Source organism: Lagopus muta, chromosome 5, assembly GCF_023343835.1.
Source record: "Lagopus muta isolate bLagMut1 chromosome 5, bLagMut1 primary, whole genome shotgun sequence".
Taxonomy (NCBI): domain Eukaryota; kingdom Metazoa; phylum Chordata; class Aves; order Galliformes; family Phasianidae; genus Lagopus; species Lagopus muta.
This window is the reverse complement of record NC_064437.1, coordinates 8,678,871-8,698,473: the sequence shown is the minus strand read 5'-3', so window position 1 is coordinate 8,698,473 and position 19,603 is coordinate 8,678,871. Positions and strand designations below refer to the sequence as shown.

The following is a 19,603-nucleotide window of genomic DNA, read 5'->3' as shown; positions in this document are numbered from 1 at the left end:
TAATGAGAAAGGTGAGAAACTGGGGAAGTCTTTGATGTGTGATATCCAATGGATTCCATGTCAGGAGGGCCCTGGATGTGACAGATGTGATCAGCAGGGAAGCTCTCCTACATTGCAGGAGCTGCTGAACCTCTGGTCTTTCCTGAGGATAATTTGGGCGTGAATTGGGTGAAGGAGATGAATGGAAAATAAACACCCTGAACGGCAAGTGGGAGTGTTCCATAAGGAAGGCTGTTTCTTCAGGCTGGGAATAGCTCATGTTTGGGAATTCACAGAGACATATTATCTCATTTATGAGTTTAATGAAGTAGAAAGCTCATCTGGTAACATGTTTGTGGTTGTGGTATTTTTGTTGGCATGCAGAAGGCTGTGATTTTGAACCAGTGAGAAGTCTCTAGACTTCTGCAAAATGTTTTGCTTATCATACAGAGACAAGAGTATAGTTACTTGAAAGGATTTCATTTATTATTAGCAAATGCTTACACTTTTAACTTTTTTATTACTAGAGTGCATTGTTCAAATGTTGACACTGTAATACTTTAGGATAGGGCATATTTTTGATAGTTTCAGTGTGTTCTGCTATTCTAGTAAGAATGCTGCATCTCATAGCACTCATCACTGCTTACCTGTATTTTTCAGTCTGTTCTGACCCTCTCTGTATGAACCACTTGGGAACTGTCCCAAAATGCACACTTCGCTGATGCCAATTTGCAAGGTGAGGTTTTTTATTGGTACGTGGAACACACGTTGTGAAAAGCAGGGAAGAGAAGTGTTAAAGAAATTCCTGCTCTTTGCAAACCATGCTATGTAATTTGCAAAGTGTTTGTTGCAATTCGTGGGCTCTGCAGAACCATGCAGATAGCATCACTGTTGCTGCTTCCCCTGCCCAGCTGGGGGCCCTGGGTGCCCCCTGAACACTGAGAGTGGAGCAGAGTTTCAGCTGATTGATGCTGCCATTGGTGTTCACAGGGAATATTCTCCTAAAATGGCTTCTCCTTTATATGCCTTTTCTGTAGGGAATGTAAAAATGTTGTGTGGTATGTCTCCAGTTGCTGTTTTTCCAGTCACTTTTTGGAGAAAAAGATGTAATGAATATGAATTTAGGGGGATTTAGCTGGTTTTAGGTTATTTGCTGTCTGTAAGCGTTCTGGAATTTCTTTTTGCTGTCAGGTCTACTTTGTTGGTTAATAAAGAGCTTTTTGTCTTCGTTACTGCTTGGAAATTTCAATTCACATTTCAGCTGATGGTGTGAATCTGACTATTTGTAAACCTTTTGGAAAACAAGTTTGTTGGAGTTGGAAGGTCATGTGGTGCCCTGAGTGTAATGCCGTGATGCTGTCTTTGGTTTCTAGACCTGAGTGGTATATGTTATTTCTTGGAGTGGTGATGCACTTGCATGGGCTGCCCAGGGAGTGGTGGGGTCACGGGTGTTTGAGACACGTAGGGATGTGGCTCTGAGGGACTTGGTCAGTGGGCATGGGGGGGTGGGCTGAGGTTGGGTTATGTGATCTTAGAGGTCTTTTCCCACCTTAATGATTCTATGATCCATAAATTATTGTGCTGCTGCTTTCTGATCAGCAATAGATAGGGGCAGAGCTTTACCTGGTCACACTCTAAATGAAATCAAAGTAAAAGGTGATGGAGATCCTTTTGATGCAAGTGTCTAAAACAGGCTGGAAGGGATGGCCATGTTGGACATAGCTCTGCTTTCTGCAGCATGCAAAGTTGCATTTTGTGTTCTGAAGCTCAGATGGAAGGAGATGCTTTGCTGAATCTGCTGGTGTGAGTTTTGATATATGTGTGTATTAAAAACCATGCATTTTTATGCGTTAGTTAGGAAGGTCATTTAATTCTTTCATGCAATTCTGTGGAAAGTTAATGAGAGCCTACTGGGATTCCTTCCTCCCAGCCATTTCCATGTGTTTTTAAGGGGTGCATTGTGCACGGAAGGCAGTGCCAGCTGTTGATTGTCATCTTCCTCATGTCTGTGATAAAAAGCCACTCAAGAAGGCTGAAATATGAGAATGTCATTAGCTTTCCTATTGGCAGAAGTGCTTAAAAAAGCCACAACAGAAAGAAAAAAGATTGCGCATTGAAATTAAAAAACAAACAAAAAGCCCAGCAGCTACAGTGAGGTTTTGTGCAGCCCCTGGAAAAAGCAAAAACGTGGCAAGGAGCACAAAGGGGACAATGTGAACCTGCTGTGCAGGAGTGTGTGTGGGAAACCTCTGATGTGCATCACTCATGGCTCTCCTCTCCTTGCAGTTGAAATTCAGCTGGCGGAGCTGTTTGGTGGCACCAGGAGTTGTGCTTGCTGTTGCCTGACGTGTGCATGGGTGGGTGGCTTACTTCTTATTTATTGATTTTTTATTTATTTAAAATCCACTTGGGGCATGTAAACACAGAACATAGGGTTCATTTGAAGATGGAAGGTTAATTAAAAAAATAAGCAAAAAGCCCCTCTCCTTGCTACAAAGCAGGAGGGCCTCCATTTCAAAATAAAACCCCGAAGTCAGCAGTGAGTGGTGCTGTGTGTGCAGCCACAGCCTGGAAGCAGCATGTTATTCAGCATTACCAACAGATCCCCGCTCGTGGCTTTGCTTGAAAATGTTTTGATTGCAATTGGAGGAACAGGCAGAGATGTATATAAATAATGTTTGTTGTGTATACAAGCAGCTCCGGTTCTAAAGTGCACACGATGGGAAGGGAATAAATATCTCATTTTGCACTGCCTCCTAAGGTAGAGAGCGGCAGGCAGGGATGGAGGCGGTGGGAGCAGCAGCATGCACGCCTGCCTGCCTGTCTCGCATTAATGGAACAGCTTGCGAGGTCTACAGGGAATTTGCATTGGCTCTGTCACTGGTATTATTTAGTTCCTTATTTATTGCTAGTGGCTTGATTGTGCTGTATTTTCCCAGCAATGAAAGCTTTTAAAGATCATGTCTGACTCCTTTTGGACTGTGCTGTCCAATTTCTCTCTGCCTGCTACCAGCATGTTGAGACGATCCAAAAGGTAATCCAAGGATTTTGCAAGTAATTCTTACGATGTTTTTCCAAGCTTCTTGTTTTAATGCTGTTTAGGCTTGCTTTCTTCCTTTATGAACAGATTAAATCATGTATGTTGGGCGTAATTTCTTCGTGATTTGTAGCTGTATTCATTGTAAAAATCATACCGTTCAGATCCACGGTTTGTTCTTTTTATAGGTATTTATTTAAATGCATCGTTCCTCGCGTCTCATAGTATGTGAATGTGACGTGGGTATGTTTCTACAAAATGATGGATTGATGCCTTACTGAGAACAAGCTGCCTCAGTATTCAAAGTAGCAAAACAGTATTATGATGATATAGGCAGCACTGGGCAGGGCTTGGAAATGTTTTGACGTATAGTTCACGATTTTCTTAGCGATATGCATCACCTTGAATTTTAAACCATCCTTGCTAGGTTTTTTTTTCTTCTTGGAGATGTTAATATGTTGCTGTAGTAGTAAATAGGATGCGTGCTCTTAGTCACACGTTACTCTTTGGATTTTGATAAAATCCCATTGAATTGTGTGCACTAACAGCTCTGATGCAGTACAGTGGTACCCCTTCAAGACTGGGAAATAGCGACGTAATTATTACTGATCAGGTGTTCTGTGGAGCTTAATGCACATAGCCCAAAAACTTACTGCAGGAATGGGCTTGGTGAGTGAGGTAGGTGCTAATCCTGACCAACACAATAGATACAGGTTTATGAGTAAACGGCTGCCATGAGCATCATAATTTCTCATTGGTTGATAGGCTGTTAGAGTTAAAATCTATGTAAGATTTGGAATATAAGCTTTGACTTGATTTTGGGATGAATTTTGTTCATGAGCTGTCAAAAATGAAATTAATCTATTTTAGGACATAGAAACATACTGAATGAGGGGAGAGGGGTTACTCTGTTTCCTGATTCTGTTTTTACAGTTTGAATTTTATCAGTTTGCTTCTGTGCTCACAGTGACTTTTAGAAATTTTACTGGGAACAAAGAAAGATTTTGCTTTAAAAAAATAAAATATAGATTTTGGTCACAAAGAGTTGCGTTAGAAGCTTTATTAACAAATACAAGCCTTATTGTCTTTTTATTTTTTTGAGAAGAAAAAGCTCCTGGAGTTTCCAGTTGTTGATGGGTCTGCCTTTCAAACTCATGGAGCAGTGTCAGTAGGAATGTGAAGGACGAACAGAAGTGTAAGAGCTGAAGCTCATTATTTCCGTATACGTTTCTTGAGCTTGACTCTGGAGAGGAAAGGGAGGTAAATTACTGTCCTGTGCCTGTTTGCAAAGGATGAGGCAGGTAGGATGTGGCTTCCATGCCAAGCTGGGTTGATGTGGGTGATGTCCGTAGGAACATCGCCTCTGTGGGACCACTGCAACTGGAGCAGCCTTATTCCTCCTGTTTGCAGAACTTGAATTTTGTAAAGCTCACTCTGTTCTGAACTGTGTTCTGCATGCAAAAAGGTCGACTTCTTTGTGCAGGTTCAACAGTCATGGACTTCCATGCAGAATGGGTGTCTGTAGTGCTTTTGCACAACAAGCATGAGGTATGTTTATCTTGGAAAGCCTTGTCGATGTGCCATTATGAATTTTGAAATTGGTCATCAAGAACTGACACAATTTTGGGAATGCTAACAAACTTTCTGATACAATTACTTTGTTAGAAAACTTCCACTTGAAATTTTCAATTCCATTTATTTGTTAGTATTTGAAGAAAAGAAAGAAAGAAATAGATCTGTAAACCTGCTGCACATCTTAATGGAAAAAAGAGTACTTTTCATTGATTTAACCAGATAAATGAATATTGGACATTTGAAAGTGATCAAACAGCTATATGAGATGCCCTAGCAGAGAGCAGCTGCATCAAGCCGGGCAGTGGAAATCCTATTTCGCACAGCACCGAAGCCACAGTCTTCAATCAACCCTGGAAATAAAATATTTGAGCACATGTGACAGTTTGCTGGGAATATCACCTTCTGCCATGTCTGCTGGCAGCCTGCCCGGCTCGGGGCAGGGGGAGATGGGCAGTCAGGTTGGATTGTTGTGATGTGCGTCGTAATAAACGAGTTGGTTCATCTGACATCATGTTGTGCTGGGATTCATGTTGGGGCATTGGTCCCAAGGACACACGAGCACACTGCTACTCCTAGCAGTAGCTGGCTGTGGGATAAGCCATTGCACGTCTTGGTCCTTGAGGCAGCAGCACCAGGGCATCCTTGGGTGCCAGCATTCCCAGCATCATGACACGTCTGCACTTTGAATGAAGTATCATATTGTTAACTGGGTAACATCTGTTTTCATTGCTTCCCTTTCAAAGTGTAATGTGTGGTACTTTTTAGTACGTTTATTACTTTTTAGAAGTTGTTATTGCAATATAAATTTATTATATGGAGTTGAAACTGTTGGTGGCAGAGATTATTTTGCTGTATGAAATATTTGACAAAGTTTTCCCATGAGCATACGGAAAACTTTTGCATGCAGTCTCATTGCACTACTGGTGCGTTGTGTGCCCTGAATTCTGGGCCACTGGCGGCATTCTGACCACTGTGCTGTGACATACATCTCTATAACAACGGCGACTGATCCCTGGTAAACATCCTACAGGGCTCTGCTCCCATATGGCCTCTCTGCATTAGGATGTTGTGCAGGGCAGCTCTTCCTCTGCGATGCATTATGCTGAAATGAGCTGTCTGGTGCAGCTGGGGGCTTCTCAGCACCACTAATGGCAGTGGGAAAGCGAGCCATCTGCTCCTCTGGTCAGGGATGGGGCCATTTCTTCTTGAGCGTATTCCCGGAAGGATAGGAGAAGTCAAGAGCAACGCTGAGGAGATTGTCATGGGAGGGGTGACATAAACGTAAATCAGATTTACCTGTCTAACTGGTTCTCTATAAATATTTATAATTCTAAGCTGCGGAATAAATAAGGGAATTTCTTGGTACAAAGCTCACGCAGAGCAGTATTGTCGTACTGCTGTACTCAGACATTGCCTGTTGGATTTGAGCTGTGCAGAGATTAAGCATGATTTTGACATATTTAAATTAAATGTCTTTGTTTTCAAATCTTTTGTCTCTTGTGCTTTGGGCATGACTTCTCTTGGATATGCTCTAAGTTGTGCTGTGCAGTAACAGCAGTGTGTCGTTGTACAAGTGGCCATGTGTTGGTTTTCAGAGATTGGCTTAGAGTGATGTTTTCTGCTGTTACCTCATTTTTGTTCTAGCAATGTTTAGCCCTGTCTGGAGGAACAGGCTGTGACTTTTAGGAATTTTGAGTATTTTGTATGGATTTTAGGAAGTTGACTTTGTTTAATGAGTGTTTTTGATGCAGTTTAGGCAGGGAAGATTTGTTTGTACATTGAGAAAGATAACTCCGGGGGGACCACAAAGGTGGGGTTCTGTTAGGAAGGATGTACTGCTTCAGTCTCCAGGATTAGCACCAGCCACTGGTGCTCTGAATTTCCTTCCTCTTCTTTTTGGTGAAAGGCCATTAGTGATGCATTAGTTCCATAACTGTCAAAACCATTGGGATGAACTACCATGCGAGTGTGAAAAGTAGCAAGCCACCTCTATAGGTCAGTGATTCTACGTAAATCGTTATAAATATTTCCTATAATCACTTCCTTGATAACTAACTAAATGTTCTTTCCCATTTAAATATCCACAAAAACAGAAGAAACCACCTTTTGCTGGGTATGAAGCAGTGATTGGGAATAGCTGGGTGCTCGGAGCACATCATGGGTACTTTCTTGGTGTGCTCCTGGCAGCTGTAACTGCTGCAACAGGGCTGTGTGAGATGGGGAGCTGCACGCAGTGTTGTCTTATGCTGATTCATCCAGATAGACATTCAAGGCTGTGTGTGTCAGGAGGATGCTGCCTTCTATATGTACGTTGCCCCTGAGGAAGAAGGCAAAGCAGAATACTTTTGTGATAACATAAAGCTAAATTTAAAAATGTGTGTTTGTGCTATAATTAACTTTAAAGTGACAGCTGTCACGCCGCACATATCCTTGCTTAAATGGGAAGAGTAAGAAATGTTTTCACTCCGTTGAGAAGGATGAGAAAGATCTGGAAATTTGATGCTTTTGATAACGCTTAGATCCAATTTTCACTTAGCACAGCATAATAAACGGTCTCCAACTGACACCCCTAATTGGAGAGGAAATTTCATTTCAATTACTTCTGCTAGGAATTCAACCTTGGGACAAAAGCACTGACTGTTGGGGGGAAAAAGAAGTTCCTACCTCATCTTCTGAAAAGCTCATTATGAGAATTGTGTGTTTTGTGTTGAGTGAGCTGCAGTGGGTATTGTTATAGAATCACAGAATCATTAAGATTGGAAAAGACTGCTAAAATCTTTGTCTGATGGCATCCCATCCCACCATGCCCTCTGACACATCCTTCAGTGCCACAGCTCCACGGTTCTTGAACTCTTCCATGGACGGTGACCCCACCGGCTTCCTGGGCAGCAGTGCCAGCACATCACTGCTAGGTGAGAAACCCGCCTGTGGTACAGCTGAGAGATGAGAGTGGTGGTGGAGGAGTACTGGGAGCTGTCAGTGGGTTCTCTACGTGTGATGTTTATGCTACTTAACTACAATGGAAGAGGCTGCTGTGCCAAGAATGGGAAGATGGTCCTCCTAATATACAGAATAAGGGCAAGGATTCAGGGAACGTTGCCTGTACTGTTTGTAATTTCTAGTTGATCAGGGATTGTCTGTGTACGGTAGATTTTAAATTTATTATGAATGCTTTTGTGGTCTTGCTTCTCTTCAGACCAAAATCCAAAGTGTCCTATAGAGTTAATGCTGAGGTTTTGAGCCTGGGAAGCAATTTGTTCTGGTGGAAACCCTCTTGTTCAACCAGCTGGCTATTGCCCAGGCCAAACCAGTTTTTCGAGTCAGAACTTCTGCAGAGTGGAAACTGAGCAACATGCAGATCGTCGATGATTTTATGAATTGCTGGGATCTTTGGGAAGAGATGGCTGAGTGTAACATGATTTTACATTAAAAATGGCTGTTGGGGCAAGAGTCTGGTTTCAGAAGGGAGGGGATGCTGTGAGTGGGGCAGCGGGCAGTCGGGGGCCGGGCCTTCTGAGGATTGAGAGCACGACATGAACATTGCATGTGGGCACGCGCCTGGCCTGAGATGTGCAGGGCTTGTGGTTAATTCAAGTAGACACATTTGGGTTTAGGAATCCTCCCTGTGTCTGTGCATCTGCTTATTTCAACTGCTGTTTGTCTCCGACAAGTGCATTTTAAATGCAGAGTGTCTGTCAGCGTGGTGTCTGGTGATTAAGCACTGCAGAGTGATGTTTCGGTGGGGCTGGGTCACCATAATGTTGTGGGGAGCCTCACCCTTGGCTCCTCAAGTCTTGTGTCTGTGGTGGTAACAGACTGTGCTAGGGAAGGGCCGATGCGAGATCAGCTCGATATGTTGGCACTTAAACACTGTGGGTACATCCAGTTGTGAGGGACTTTTACCTGCGCAGTGATGTTCCTCTCTGCAGGCCCACGTGTGTGCCCTCTGTAGGACTGGACAAGGAGCACACCAAGCAGTATGCCCTCCAGGATGCTTGGGATTCCCGTTACCTCAATGGCAATTGAATGCTGACATGAACTAGGAATTGTAAAACACCTTCAGGCAAAATGTTCCTATAAAAAACAGACTTCATTGGAAGAACTGTGAGGAACATTATGTGGTACGTCATCTTCTATCACCGTGCACCTGGAGGCCAAAAACCTCAGCCAGGTGCAGAATGCTTTTTGTACTGACCACCTCACCATGAAACTGCATCGCTGTGTGTGTTGTGTGTTGTGTTTTTTTTTTTTCTAAGCATGAAGGAAAACACTTCTTAAGCATTTTGATTCTACACTTAGACCTAATTACTGGATGTTCCCTGAGTAGTTTTTCCCACTCCATAGCCTGACCTATTTTTGATTTTTTGCTATTATTTCCAGGACTGCAGAGTAATACCTTTTGCAGTAGATGTATAGTTAGAATAATAAGCAGTTCAGCAACGAAAACTCCCAGCTTTATTCCAAGGGTCTTAAAAGCTGCTTTTGGTTTTGGTGACACAGAATATGCCAATCTTATCAAGCTATGTGTATTGCTTCTGTATTAAATTCTGCAGCTCGACTAGGGCTGCATGAACTCTGCTGTTCTGTCTCTACTCTTCCAGCTGTTCAGTAGCAGGAGAGGCCTGCAGAGAGGTGCTACATTTTCTTCTTTTTATCTGAATACTTCTCAGTTATTTTCTCTTCCATCTTCTATTTCTACTTCCTTTTGATTTAATCACTTCTATTTTTCTTCTTTCTGTGGCTAGGCAGAAAATGGTTAAACAAACAAACAAACACAACAACAAACATTCTTGGTTCCAGTTTCAGTGCACCCCTCTGCCTGTTTTTACTTATGCAGAGCACAACCATACTGCTGTGTGTAAATCTGTGTTCTGTATAGAAAAGGCCACTGAGACACTGGTATGGAGATTATTTCCAGAATAATGTACTATTGGAACAGTTTTTAAGTTAGATATGTGATTTATTGTCACTATGCAGTTTGAAACTACAATTAACTGATACAGAGCTAATTTCAAACATCTTTTGATGCTTAAATGAAGAAAATGCTCTGAAACAAAAAGAACTGTTCATGTTAAGTGCTATGTAGCAGCAGGACTGCTCATATCCTGGTGCAGAAGATTGCTATTAAATCTCTGACTTTGGAATTGTGAATAATGGTTTCTTTTCATTTTGGCTCACATATTTGTTTTCAGGATGCATCTTTGGAGACCGTGTTTAGAATGGGTCTGTTTTATTACGTGCCTCTATATCCTTATATTTATGGGGTAAAAAAAAGCTTTCAAACACTATAAATGCACTTTGTCATTTTGTTCTTGAATTTGTTTGCTCAAATTTTTGCAAGCAAAAGAAGTGTGATAATCTGTCTTCTATGACTACTGAGACACCCGTTGAAAAAGCAGTCATGCTAGGTGAAGCATTTAATAATAGAGTTGGTGGAAACGGGAAATGAAAGTATGTAGTTATGTTTAGTTTTCGTTAAATTGTCCTTTCACACTTTGCGATGTAACTTCAAGGCAGCATAGTGCATAACACAACTGAAGAGGGAGATAGTAATGCTTGAGGTGGTCCGTGTACGTTTTCTCCCATTAAATACTGTCTGTTTTCATTCTGTCATCTCTCTTCTGTAATCAGAGATTTTTTTTTTTCTCATCATATAAGGATGAATATAGCTTTGAAACATGCTTGTGAGGGAGGAGTGTTTCAGAATAGAGTGGTTTGATTTAGTTGGGAATGGCTGTGCCAGTCATGGTAATTTGTTGTGACATTTCATTTTGTTTGGCTTTGCAGTTGCTCCTGTGTTCCTCTGTTGTTAATAATGCAAAAGGCCTGGACTACACAGCACGATGCAGGCAGGTGTACAGCAACCACACATATTAGGCAAATTAAACACAAATTAGACACTAACTGGCAATTTCAGCCATTTCTTCACAATTTCTTAACATGAGGTTGTATCATTTCTTAAATTTGAGCTATAAATGAAGAACTAGAAGGGTTTATCTAACAAACAGCTTGTTTGAGATGAAACGAAATTACTTTTGTGCATTAATACTTAGATGTCAGTTTTCTTTAAACAAAAGAACCAGTCTACATCCAACTTCACGCATGCATTGCTTGGCACCTTGTTCCCTTCAGCTTCTGTGTTTGCTAGCAGGCTGAAACATACCATCCCGGCAGATGTTCTACACATTTACTGTCCATGTTCTCCCTGGATATCTGTACTGAAGTGCAGCCCACACCTTACAGTTGATAGAAGCCCTCTCTTTTATCTCCATGCTCCTTGCCACACAGGTGAGCAAGAAGGGATCCACCCCAAAGGTGGGTTGTGCAGATGGCTGCAATAGCTTGTAGGTGACAGGGAGGAGGGAATCATAGAATCATAAAATGGCTTGGGTTGAAAAGGACCACAGTGATCATCTAGTTTCAGCCCCCTTGCTGAGTGTGTCATGATGGAGGATCTGTGGTATCTAAAGATGGCCCCGTACTTCCATCCTTCATATATTTAATGAGTATAATGCTTTTTCCTTAAGAGAAGATAAGTGGTTATTGTAGGAATCTGCAAACCAGACCTCTACCATGAATAATAATGTGTTTTTTTTCAAGTTATTCTAGGATGAAAAAATTTTAAACCATTCTGAATGTAGAAAAAATAATTCATTGTACCAGATGCTTACTTATTGTTATCTATTTTAGAGAACTAATTATTCCTGTTGTTGGTAGTGCTAAAGCTTACAAAATTGCTTCCATCCTTGAATTACTATAATTAAGACGATAACTTCCACATCTAGTTAACATTGCTGTGCAGCTGGTGCATTCATTGACATGCAGATTTCAGATTTTGTAAATTTTCTGTCATTGTGAATAAAAATTTTAAATACTTATTTTCATTTCCAAAATCTCTGTTTCTCATAAAGAAGTCTTTGTAAATCAAATCAACTGAAACTAAACTCCTGTAACATCAGAGGAAAATCTAGTTAAATTTGGTTAAGTGCTCATAGAGTCATTAAGGTTGGAGAAGACCTCTAAGTTCACCCATTCCAACCCCGGCCCACCCCACCGTGCCCCCTGCCCACGTCCCTCAGTGCCACATCTCCACATCCTTTGGACACCTCCAGGGATGGGGACCCCACCACCTCCCTGGGCAGCTGTGCCACTGCATCACTGCTCTTTCTGAGCAGTGACAAAATATTGACAAAATACCTCATTGTTCATTCCTCATGACCAGCACTGCAGTGATATTACTGGAGATCAGTCCCAAATTGCCTTCTGGTGGAGGCTTGTTGGCTGGGGACAAGGTGTGCTGGGGCTGTACACAGCTCCCAGGTACCACACATCCTGCTTGGCACTGCTGCACGAGGTTGCTGCTGGCTGCCGAGCGCATTGCAGCGGGTCCAAAACTAGTGTCCAGTTACCAGACCCACGTCTGATGTCCTGCAGTGTTCAGTTTCAAGAACACATCTTGGAACGCTCCACTGCACGTAACAAATGTTATTTTTACTGTGGGGAGAGATTTCAACTCACAAATAGTAGAGCCACCATTTCCGTGGTGATGGCAGAGGCATTGTTTCACCTCTCTCCACGTAAACTCCCGTCTTGCTGTGCTTGTTCTGAATAAAATCAGGCAGCTCTCATGCTCCCCTGGGCTTGCAGGTTCCTGGAGTTTGGCAGTGGCCCTGCAGGGCATGCAGCAGGAGTTGGCTCTTTCCAAGTTATGGAGTGGGATCTGGGAAAAGCCTTAATGAGTCCCACACCAAACTGTGAGGAGAGGAGGGTCGGGGACCTTGCATGTAATGAAAGTAGGAAAGCTTTGGCTTACAAGCACGTAGTAGTGCTCAGTCTCTCTGCACTGGTTCAGAACTATAATTTTTTTCTTGTCAGTGTACTCTGAGTTGTATAGTTAACCTTTTCCCTTTCTACTCTCTCCTTCTATTCCTGGTTTTTATGCAGATTGGATTGTTTTTAGAGGGTTTCTTGCAGAATTCATGTACAGTAATGAGCAGTGATGTAGTGTAAGAGTTCAATAATACGATCTCCTCATTATTGGCCATGTAGCCCCGTGCTGAGCCCCGTCTGTCTGGCTGAAGTGCATCTTCCAGGAAAGCATTTTGTCTTCATGTGAACTGTGCCAGCACTTAAATTGACTCGCTCAAATTTCTTTGGCACAAATTCCTGGTTAAAGCTAGCTTTACTTCTTTAATATTCAGCTGTTCTTCTTTAGAAGGTGCTTAAATGCTGTCGTATGAATTCCTGAGGTTAGCTGCCCAACTGGAGGCTGCACGTTAGCTCTTCATAGAATTACAGGATGGTTTGAGTTGGAAGGGACCCTTGAAGACCATCTGGTCCAACTCCCCTGCAAGGCACAGGGGCACCTACAGCTCCACTTCTCCCTTTTTATTTTCTTCATTTTTGTGACTATGAGGGCTTTATTGCTGCTTTTCTGTAATTTCTCGTTGATTCCAAGTTCTCTTAGAAGTTATATCTATCTATGTATCTATCCACAGAGCTCTCTTCAACCAGTCGAGAGTGCATTTGTGGCTGTGTGCGTGTATTTTTCCCATCATATAACATGAATTCAAGAAATTGGAAGTTCTGTTCTTAGCCTTTATGTCTGAGCTTTGCCTTACTGCCAGCACATGCGGATCGTGTAAATGGCTGAATGGGCCCCAGTGATGTTCCTCCTTCCCTGGTGAGAGATCCAGCGAAATGGAAAGTTACCAAATTTTGGGGGTATAAAAAGAATATTCTTTATTCCTAACTTGGGCAGCTCAAAAACCATTCCTCCCCTGGGTGCATTGGTGCAAACCTGACCTGTTTTAATGGGTCTCAGCTGTGCTTTGCTCTCCAGCTTAACCCTCTGTCTTTTGAGTCGTCCTCTCTGCAGCGATGGCAGAGAAAATGGGTTTGTAAAACCTGGTCCAGTCTGGCAGATGCAGCCATCAGTTAAATAGCTCTGAGCTTGAGACAGCTCTTATTCCCCATTATGCTGTGATTTAAATACACCAACTTTCCAGAGGACGCTCTGGGCTGTGATGATGAGTGTTTTAGTGACTCCTCTTAGCAAAAGGATGCAGCCACGGAGGACGGAGCTCTCTGTTCTCATGACACTGGTGTTCTGTATTGAGCAAGATCTGCAGTTTTTACATGGTAATTTGCATTAGAATGCTCAAGGTTTTTTTTATTTCTCACATAGTCATCTACGTTACATTAGAATACTCAGCACTTTGGTGTTGTGAGAGATTTTCATCGTGATGTAAACATAGTGATTATCTGCTACTAATGTTGGAATTGAGTATTCTGTTTTTTTTCAACAGTTACTGGAATAGACTGACTGAACACATTAAAAAAAAAATCCATAAACTGAGATTTTAAGCCTCTTAACATCAGGTCGTTCGTTTGTCTGTATGATGTACACAATGGCAATCAGTTTTTGGATGGAGTGTTGTTGAATAATACATGAATGTAAATGAAGATTGTATGGAATCAGTTGGACAATTTTGAGGAATGCTTTAAGTACACTAAAGAGCCTGAATAGCAGTTAATGGCGCTTCAACTTTATTACTGTTTATTATGGTTGGCAGTTCCCTTGTGCTTTTTTCTGCTTCGAGTTCTCCAGTTTCCTACAGAATAACAATAAGAGGTCTTACAAATAATAACAGTCAGATATACTGTATCCTGTGGCAGCAAAGCAGTTCTGCATTAAATTGTGGTTTTGGCAGACTGAGCGCATTTATCGGGGCTGCTCCAGGTGGGATGGGGGCAGGTCACAGAATCACAGAATGGCCAGGGTTGGAAGGGACCTCAAGGATCATGAATCTCCAACCCCCCTGCCACATGCAGGGCCACCAACCTCCACGTTTAATGCTAAACCAGGCTGCCCAGGGCCCCATCCAACCTGGCCTTGAACACCTCCAAGGACGGGGCATCCACAACCTCTCTGGGCAGCTGTTCCAGTGCCTTACAACTCTCTGGGTAAAGAATTTCCCCTAAGGATGTCAGCCCTGGAGCCACCGTGGAGCTCTGCTGGGCAACCTAAGTGTGTGTTGCGTATGCACTGTATGTATTCCTATATGCCACAGGAAAATGGATGAACAGCAAGGGAGTTAAATATCCAGTAGGCTTTGTTCAGGACTGGGTGAAATGAGAATGTTTCACTTGCCCATTATGATTACTTCCATCACCTTTAGAGCTAAATTGGGCAGAGGGCTGTTGGAAGCTCACCTTGCGTGCTTTTCAGTAGGCATTGAAAATTCATTGGGCATTCAGTAGGCATGTTTGTGCTGCTTCTAGCACATTAAAACGTATATTGCTGACAAAGTACCTTTTGGCCCTGTATGTTTGTTTCCCAGCAGTCAATACCAAAATCGAGTGAGAGAAGAAATATCGACCCGAATCTGAGAGATTATTTCTCCTTAGCTAAAGGCTGTTCTTTAGGACCAGCCTTCGGGTGCTTTGATTACTCTGGTTTTGCCTCATCATCTGTATCTCTTTCTTCCAGCTGTCGGACAAGCAACAGAAAGAGTTTGATTGTAACGTCCAGCACATCCCCGACTCTCCCGCGGCCGCATTCCCCCCTCCATGGACATGCAGGTAACTCCGAGGGCTGCCATGCTGGGAATCGTTAGGAAAAATGTCGGTGCTCATTGCATTGAATTTGAACACAGAATCATAGAATGGCTTAGGTTGGAGGGGACCTCAAAGATCACCTTGCTCCAACACCCTGCCATGAGCTGGGTTGCCTAAAGTGTTGATATTCCCCATCAGTGTGCCATCTGCGGTCTCTATCTGCTACTCTGAGCAACACGAGATGTTTGAAAATTGCTTTATGCATTGCTGCCAGTTTTATCACTTCAGCAATGGTGAAATGCTCATTTCCAGGCAAATGGGCAACTGCTTGTTAGTCATCAGAGTGAAGTGTGGAGAGATGTTCTTTCTAAAGAAGAAGTGTTTATTCAGTCTGCGGTCACCACAGAGTTTTAGAAGGGGGTGGGTTCAGCAGCAGTGGGTTCAGCAGTGGGTTCAGCAGCTTGCCTGAACAGCGTGTTCCCTTGTTACCTTTATTGGGAGAGAGACAGGTGATGCACACCTGCATTGCTTTCAGTATTTCAGAATGCCAGAGAAAGCAGTTGGGCTTCAGGTGTGGCCCTAATGGGTACAAGTTTAACTTAAAACAGCCCAAACGTTGCCACACATATTCACCCACTGTTGAGCCAATGTGGAGCACATCACAGTTGTGTGTAAGTAATTGTTTTCATTACAGTCAGACTTCTCTCATCCTACATGGCAGTATGTCCTGAAAGTACTTTCTGGAGATTGAAACAAAGGAAATGCTGAGAAAGGACAGCAAAGTGGTGGTGGCTCAGGGAGAAGGAGCCATCTGCTTCTTCTTGCAGAGCATTGTGCCTTGCGAGGGACATTCAGCCAGCTGGAAGGACAGAAGTTCTTGTCCAGGCATACCCGTGAAAGCCTCAAAAAGTCAGATTTTCATACAGATTTGCTGAGTAAAGCCCTGTCATGAATGGCTGGGAAGTTGCTGTACTCACACTGTTTTTTAAATGACCCATGATTTTCATTTTCCAATCTTAAAAGTAGCATATTAAGGCTATTTTCTTTTTCCTTCAGAATCTCGGATAACTCAGATAAAGTATTTTCAAATGTAACTTGTTGAATTCATTACTGCACCAAAAGCTTGCATTTGCTAGAGGAATTCCACTTCACTCCAAACTCCCTTGGCTCTCTTATGGGTGATTATGGTAGTGATAGCTTTGTAAAATGTGATGTTTCTCCTGGTAGGGATTCTCTGCTTAGTTATGTTGTGCTCCTTACTTTATATTAAGAATCTATATGTATGTTGAATTTAATAAATTCTATGTCAGCTATATAAGCATTTAAGTAAAACGATGGAGAAAAGTGCTCCTCAGAATATGAAAGAAGCAAGATGCTTTTGCTTTTCAGATTGCAATAAGATGTTGATCTGATCATTGCTCAGAAGACGAAGGCAGAGATGTTCACACCTGTATTTTCTTTTCTCCTATCTTTCAAATGAAAAATTGGTCTTAGTGTTTTTGATGCTGTCTTGGGCTTTGCAGGCTTATCTTTTATTACATATGTGACTGTCTGGAAAACTAGAGTAGCTACTCAGTGGTAGGTCATCTTTCTTTAGCAGAAATTGTCAAATACTTCTATTTCTTGTTCTAATGTTGCATATGGGATTTGAAACTATTAATTAAAAAGGACATCCTATGTGACCTCCAAGAGTTGCAAGCAGAGAACAAGGAGATGAATTACTGGTAGCCTCAGTTCCCTCCCATTACTGTGCTTAGGAGTTTTAGCTGAGTCAAGTAATTTATTCAAGAGACAAAAGTAGATGAAATTTAGAGTAGATTCACAAATATTTTCTTAAGAAATATCATATATGAGATGTGAATTTGAGAACAGGCTGTGATATTTGTTTAGTATTTGAACAGAATCGATCAATCTGTTTGTTCAGACACACACTGATAAGTCACTAAGAAAAGCTGGAGCCTCTCCCATCCCTCTTGCGTTGTGAACACGCAGCCTCTTATTCGCGTCCATTCTGCACCTCTTCCACAAATGAAAGGAGTGACAAGCATACAGGGGAATAAGGAAGACTTTCTAAAAAAGTTCTGTTCAGAAAATGGAGTTCTTTATGGCATTAACTGCAGGAGTTTCTCTTTTGTATGTTGTGTACATGAAGGTGGGGTGTGATGTTGCACAATCCTTCCTCCTAATGAACACTGGCCTGCAAACTACACATTTTAATGTACAGAGCAGCTTAAGATGGGATGTCAGGCAATTCCATATCCCCCAAAATGGAGAGGAAAAGTAATACTTAACAGGTCTAAAGATGAAAGTAAATCTGAACAATTTTTAACTCTGCCATGGGAACATTTTGGAAAAAATAGCTCTTAATGGATTTGAGGTGCACTAGTTCAGTTTTCAAACTTTATGAAATAATCTGTTCCAAAATTACATGGAGCCTTGTTATTAAACAGCTACAACTTGTTAATGTCATGGGAAAGCCACCCTTATTTACTCCCCCATATCTTGACTGAAGTGCAGTTTTGGGAAGACGGGTTTGAAAATCTTCCTTGTATTTCTTTCAAATCAGAGGAAGGAAGGTGTCCACACACTTTCCCTGTGTTTGTATTTCTTCAAAATGTTTTTTTTATCTAACATACACCTATTACAGTGTACACATTCTAAGGCAGATTAATACATTACCCTTAGACTGTATCTTACAATGAAAAGCTTGAAATAAATCAGAGAAACAGCATCATCTTTATAGTAAGAATGAGAGATTCTTGAAGGTGGATGAGGGAGGTTCATGCTGCTGTAAACTGCTTCCTGTGCTGCCAGATTACAAGTGGATACACTTGTCCCTGTTCCTGTCTGTAGTAATGTGTGAAGGGAGCTGCTCACAGGCAGTGTGATAATACTGAATTCAATCATTCAGTCTCTCACTGTAAGTTCAGTTCCTTCTTCTGGCTTTAAAAAAGGAAAGAGAGAAAGAGAGAGAGAGAAAGAAAGAAAGAGAGAGAGAAAGAGAGAGAAAGAAAAGAAAGAAAGAAAGAGAGAAAGAAAGAAAGAAAGAGAAAGAGGGAGAGAAAGAAAGAGAGAGAGAAAGAAAAGAAAGAGAGAAAGAGAAAGAAAAGAAAGAGAGAAAGAGAAAGAAAGAAAAGAGAGAAAGAAAGAAAGAGAGAAAGAGAGAGAGAAAGAAAGAGAGAAAGAAAGAGAGAGAAAGAAAGAAAAGAAAGAAAGAAAGAAAAAGAAAGAAAAGAGAGAAAGAAAGAAAAGAAAGAAAGAGAGAAAGAGAGAAAAGAGAGAAAGAGAGAGGGAGAGAAAGAGAGAAAGAAAAGAAAGAAAGAAAAGAAAGAAAAGAAAGAAAAGAAAGAAAAGAAAGAAAGAAAGAAAGAAAGAAAGAAAGAAAGAAAGAAAGAAAGAAAGAAAGAAGAGATTATTTTTAAGTCTTCTATACACTTCTTTTTCATGTATCAGTGCTGTACAAAAGTGCACGATGCTCCTGCTTCTTGATCCCAGATATCCTTGGATCCAAGGGCATGAACAGTGTATCTGCGCAGTGGTCAAACAGTAAAACTTGTGCAGGGTGTGTTGTGTGCAGCTCTGGATCCTGTCCTGGTCATCAGAGCTGCAGTTCATTTGCACTGTGTGCATGTGATCCCTGGATGCCAGACGGAAGCCAGGATATTCGCTTTGAGCTGGGTGGTGCATGGGACACTGAAGTGATTGGAGTCATCCTAACATTGGGATGTGCTAGAATGAGGGAAGTTCTGTGACGTGCAGTAGGATGTGTTCTGCTTCTGTTACTATTCAGCAAATAGCATTAGTATGTAGATGGCCACCACAATTGGACCTTTGTATTTATTGTATTTCTCAGAATCTCAGGAGCAAGCACTACAAAAAGGTTCTAGTTTGAGCTTTTGGACTTGTTAACCTGTGCGATGTCATCATATTTGTAGATGGCAGCTGAGGCTTTTGCCTGTCTCCTCCCTGTAAGGTCTGTTTTCCTAGTTTCAGAGCAGTACAGGTTCTTTAGCTACCTCCTTCTCCACGTGTCCAGGAAATGTAAAAGTTCATGCCTGAATTATTAACATTGATGTAACTGCGTTGATTTACCTAATGGGTAATCATTCTGCGTAACAGCCTCCCCTGAGACAGTCATTCCAGGTTCAAAAGGAGCCAACTATAACCCCTGAGCAACAGGGGAATTTACCTTTGCTAACAGAATAAATAGAGTTTCGATCAGCCTCGGTGAACGAGAGCATTGCAGTAAGGCTTTTCTTATTAAAATTCCTCCATCTAGAGCAGATGCAGCAGTACTGGGAAATTTTAGGGAAAGTAGTAATTCCCCTTCTCCCTGTTGTTGTTTTAAAAGCTTCACCCAGACTTGAATTGAGTAGAAAAACTAATTGCTTTTCATTTTAAAACTTGAAGCAACTCACAGGGGATCTAATTAAAATTCCAGTGTCTGGGAGG

General features: G+C 41.8%; 1 protein-coding gene across 12 annotated transcripts in view; it reads left to right on the top strand.

Annotated features, from left to right (window-relative positions):
* The window catches only part of MAST2 (microtubule associated serine/threonine kinase 2), a 163,788-nt gene that overhangs the window by 89,097 nt on the left and 55,088 nt on the right, over nt 1-19,603 (top strand). For 11 of the 12 annotated variants that reach the window (XM_048946857.1, XM_048946858.1, XM_048946856.1 and 8 more), the window contains one exon: nt 15,084-15,175. In XM_048946857.1, the coding sequence (XP_048802814.1) occupies nt 15,084-15,175 (92 nt within the window). Of the gene's footprint in view, nt 1-2,715; nt 3,014-15,083; nt 15,176-19,603 lie in introns of those variants that run through there. The other variant, XM_048946866.1, reaches the window with a different exon arrangement.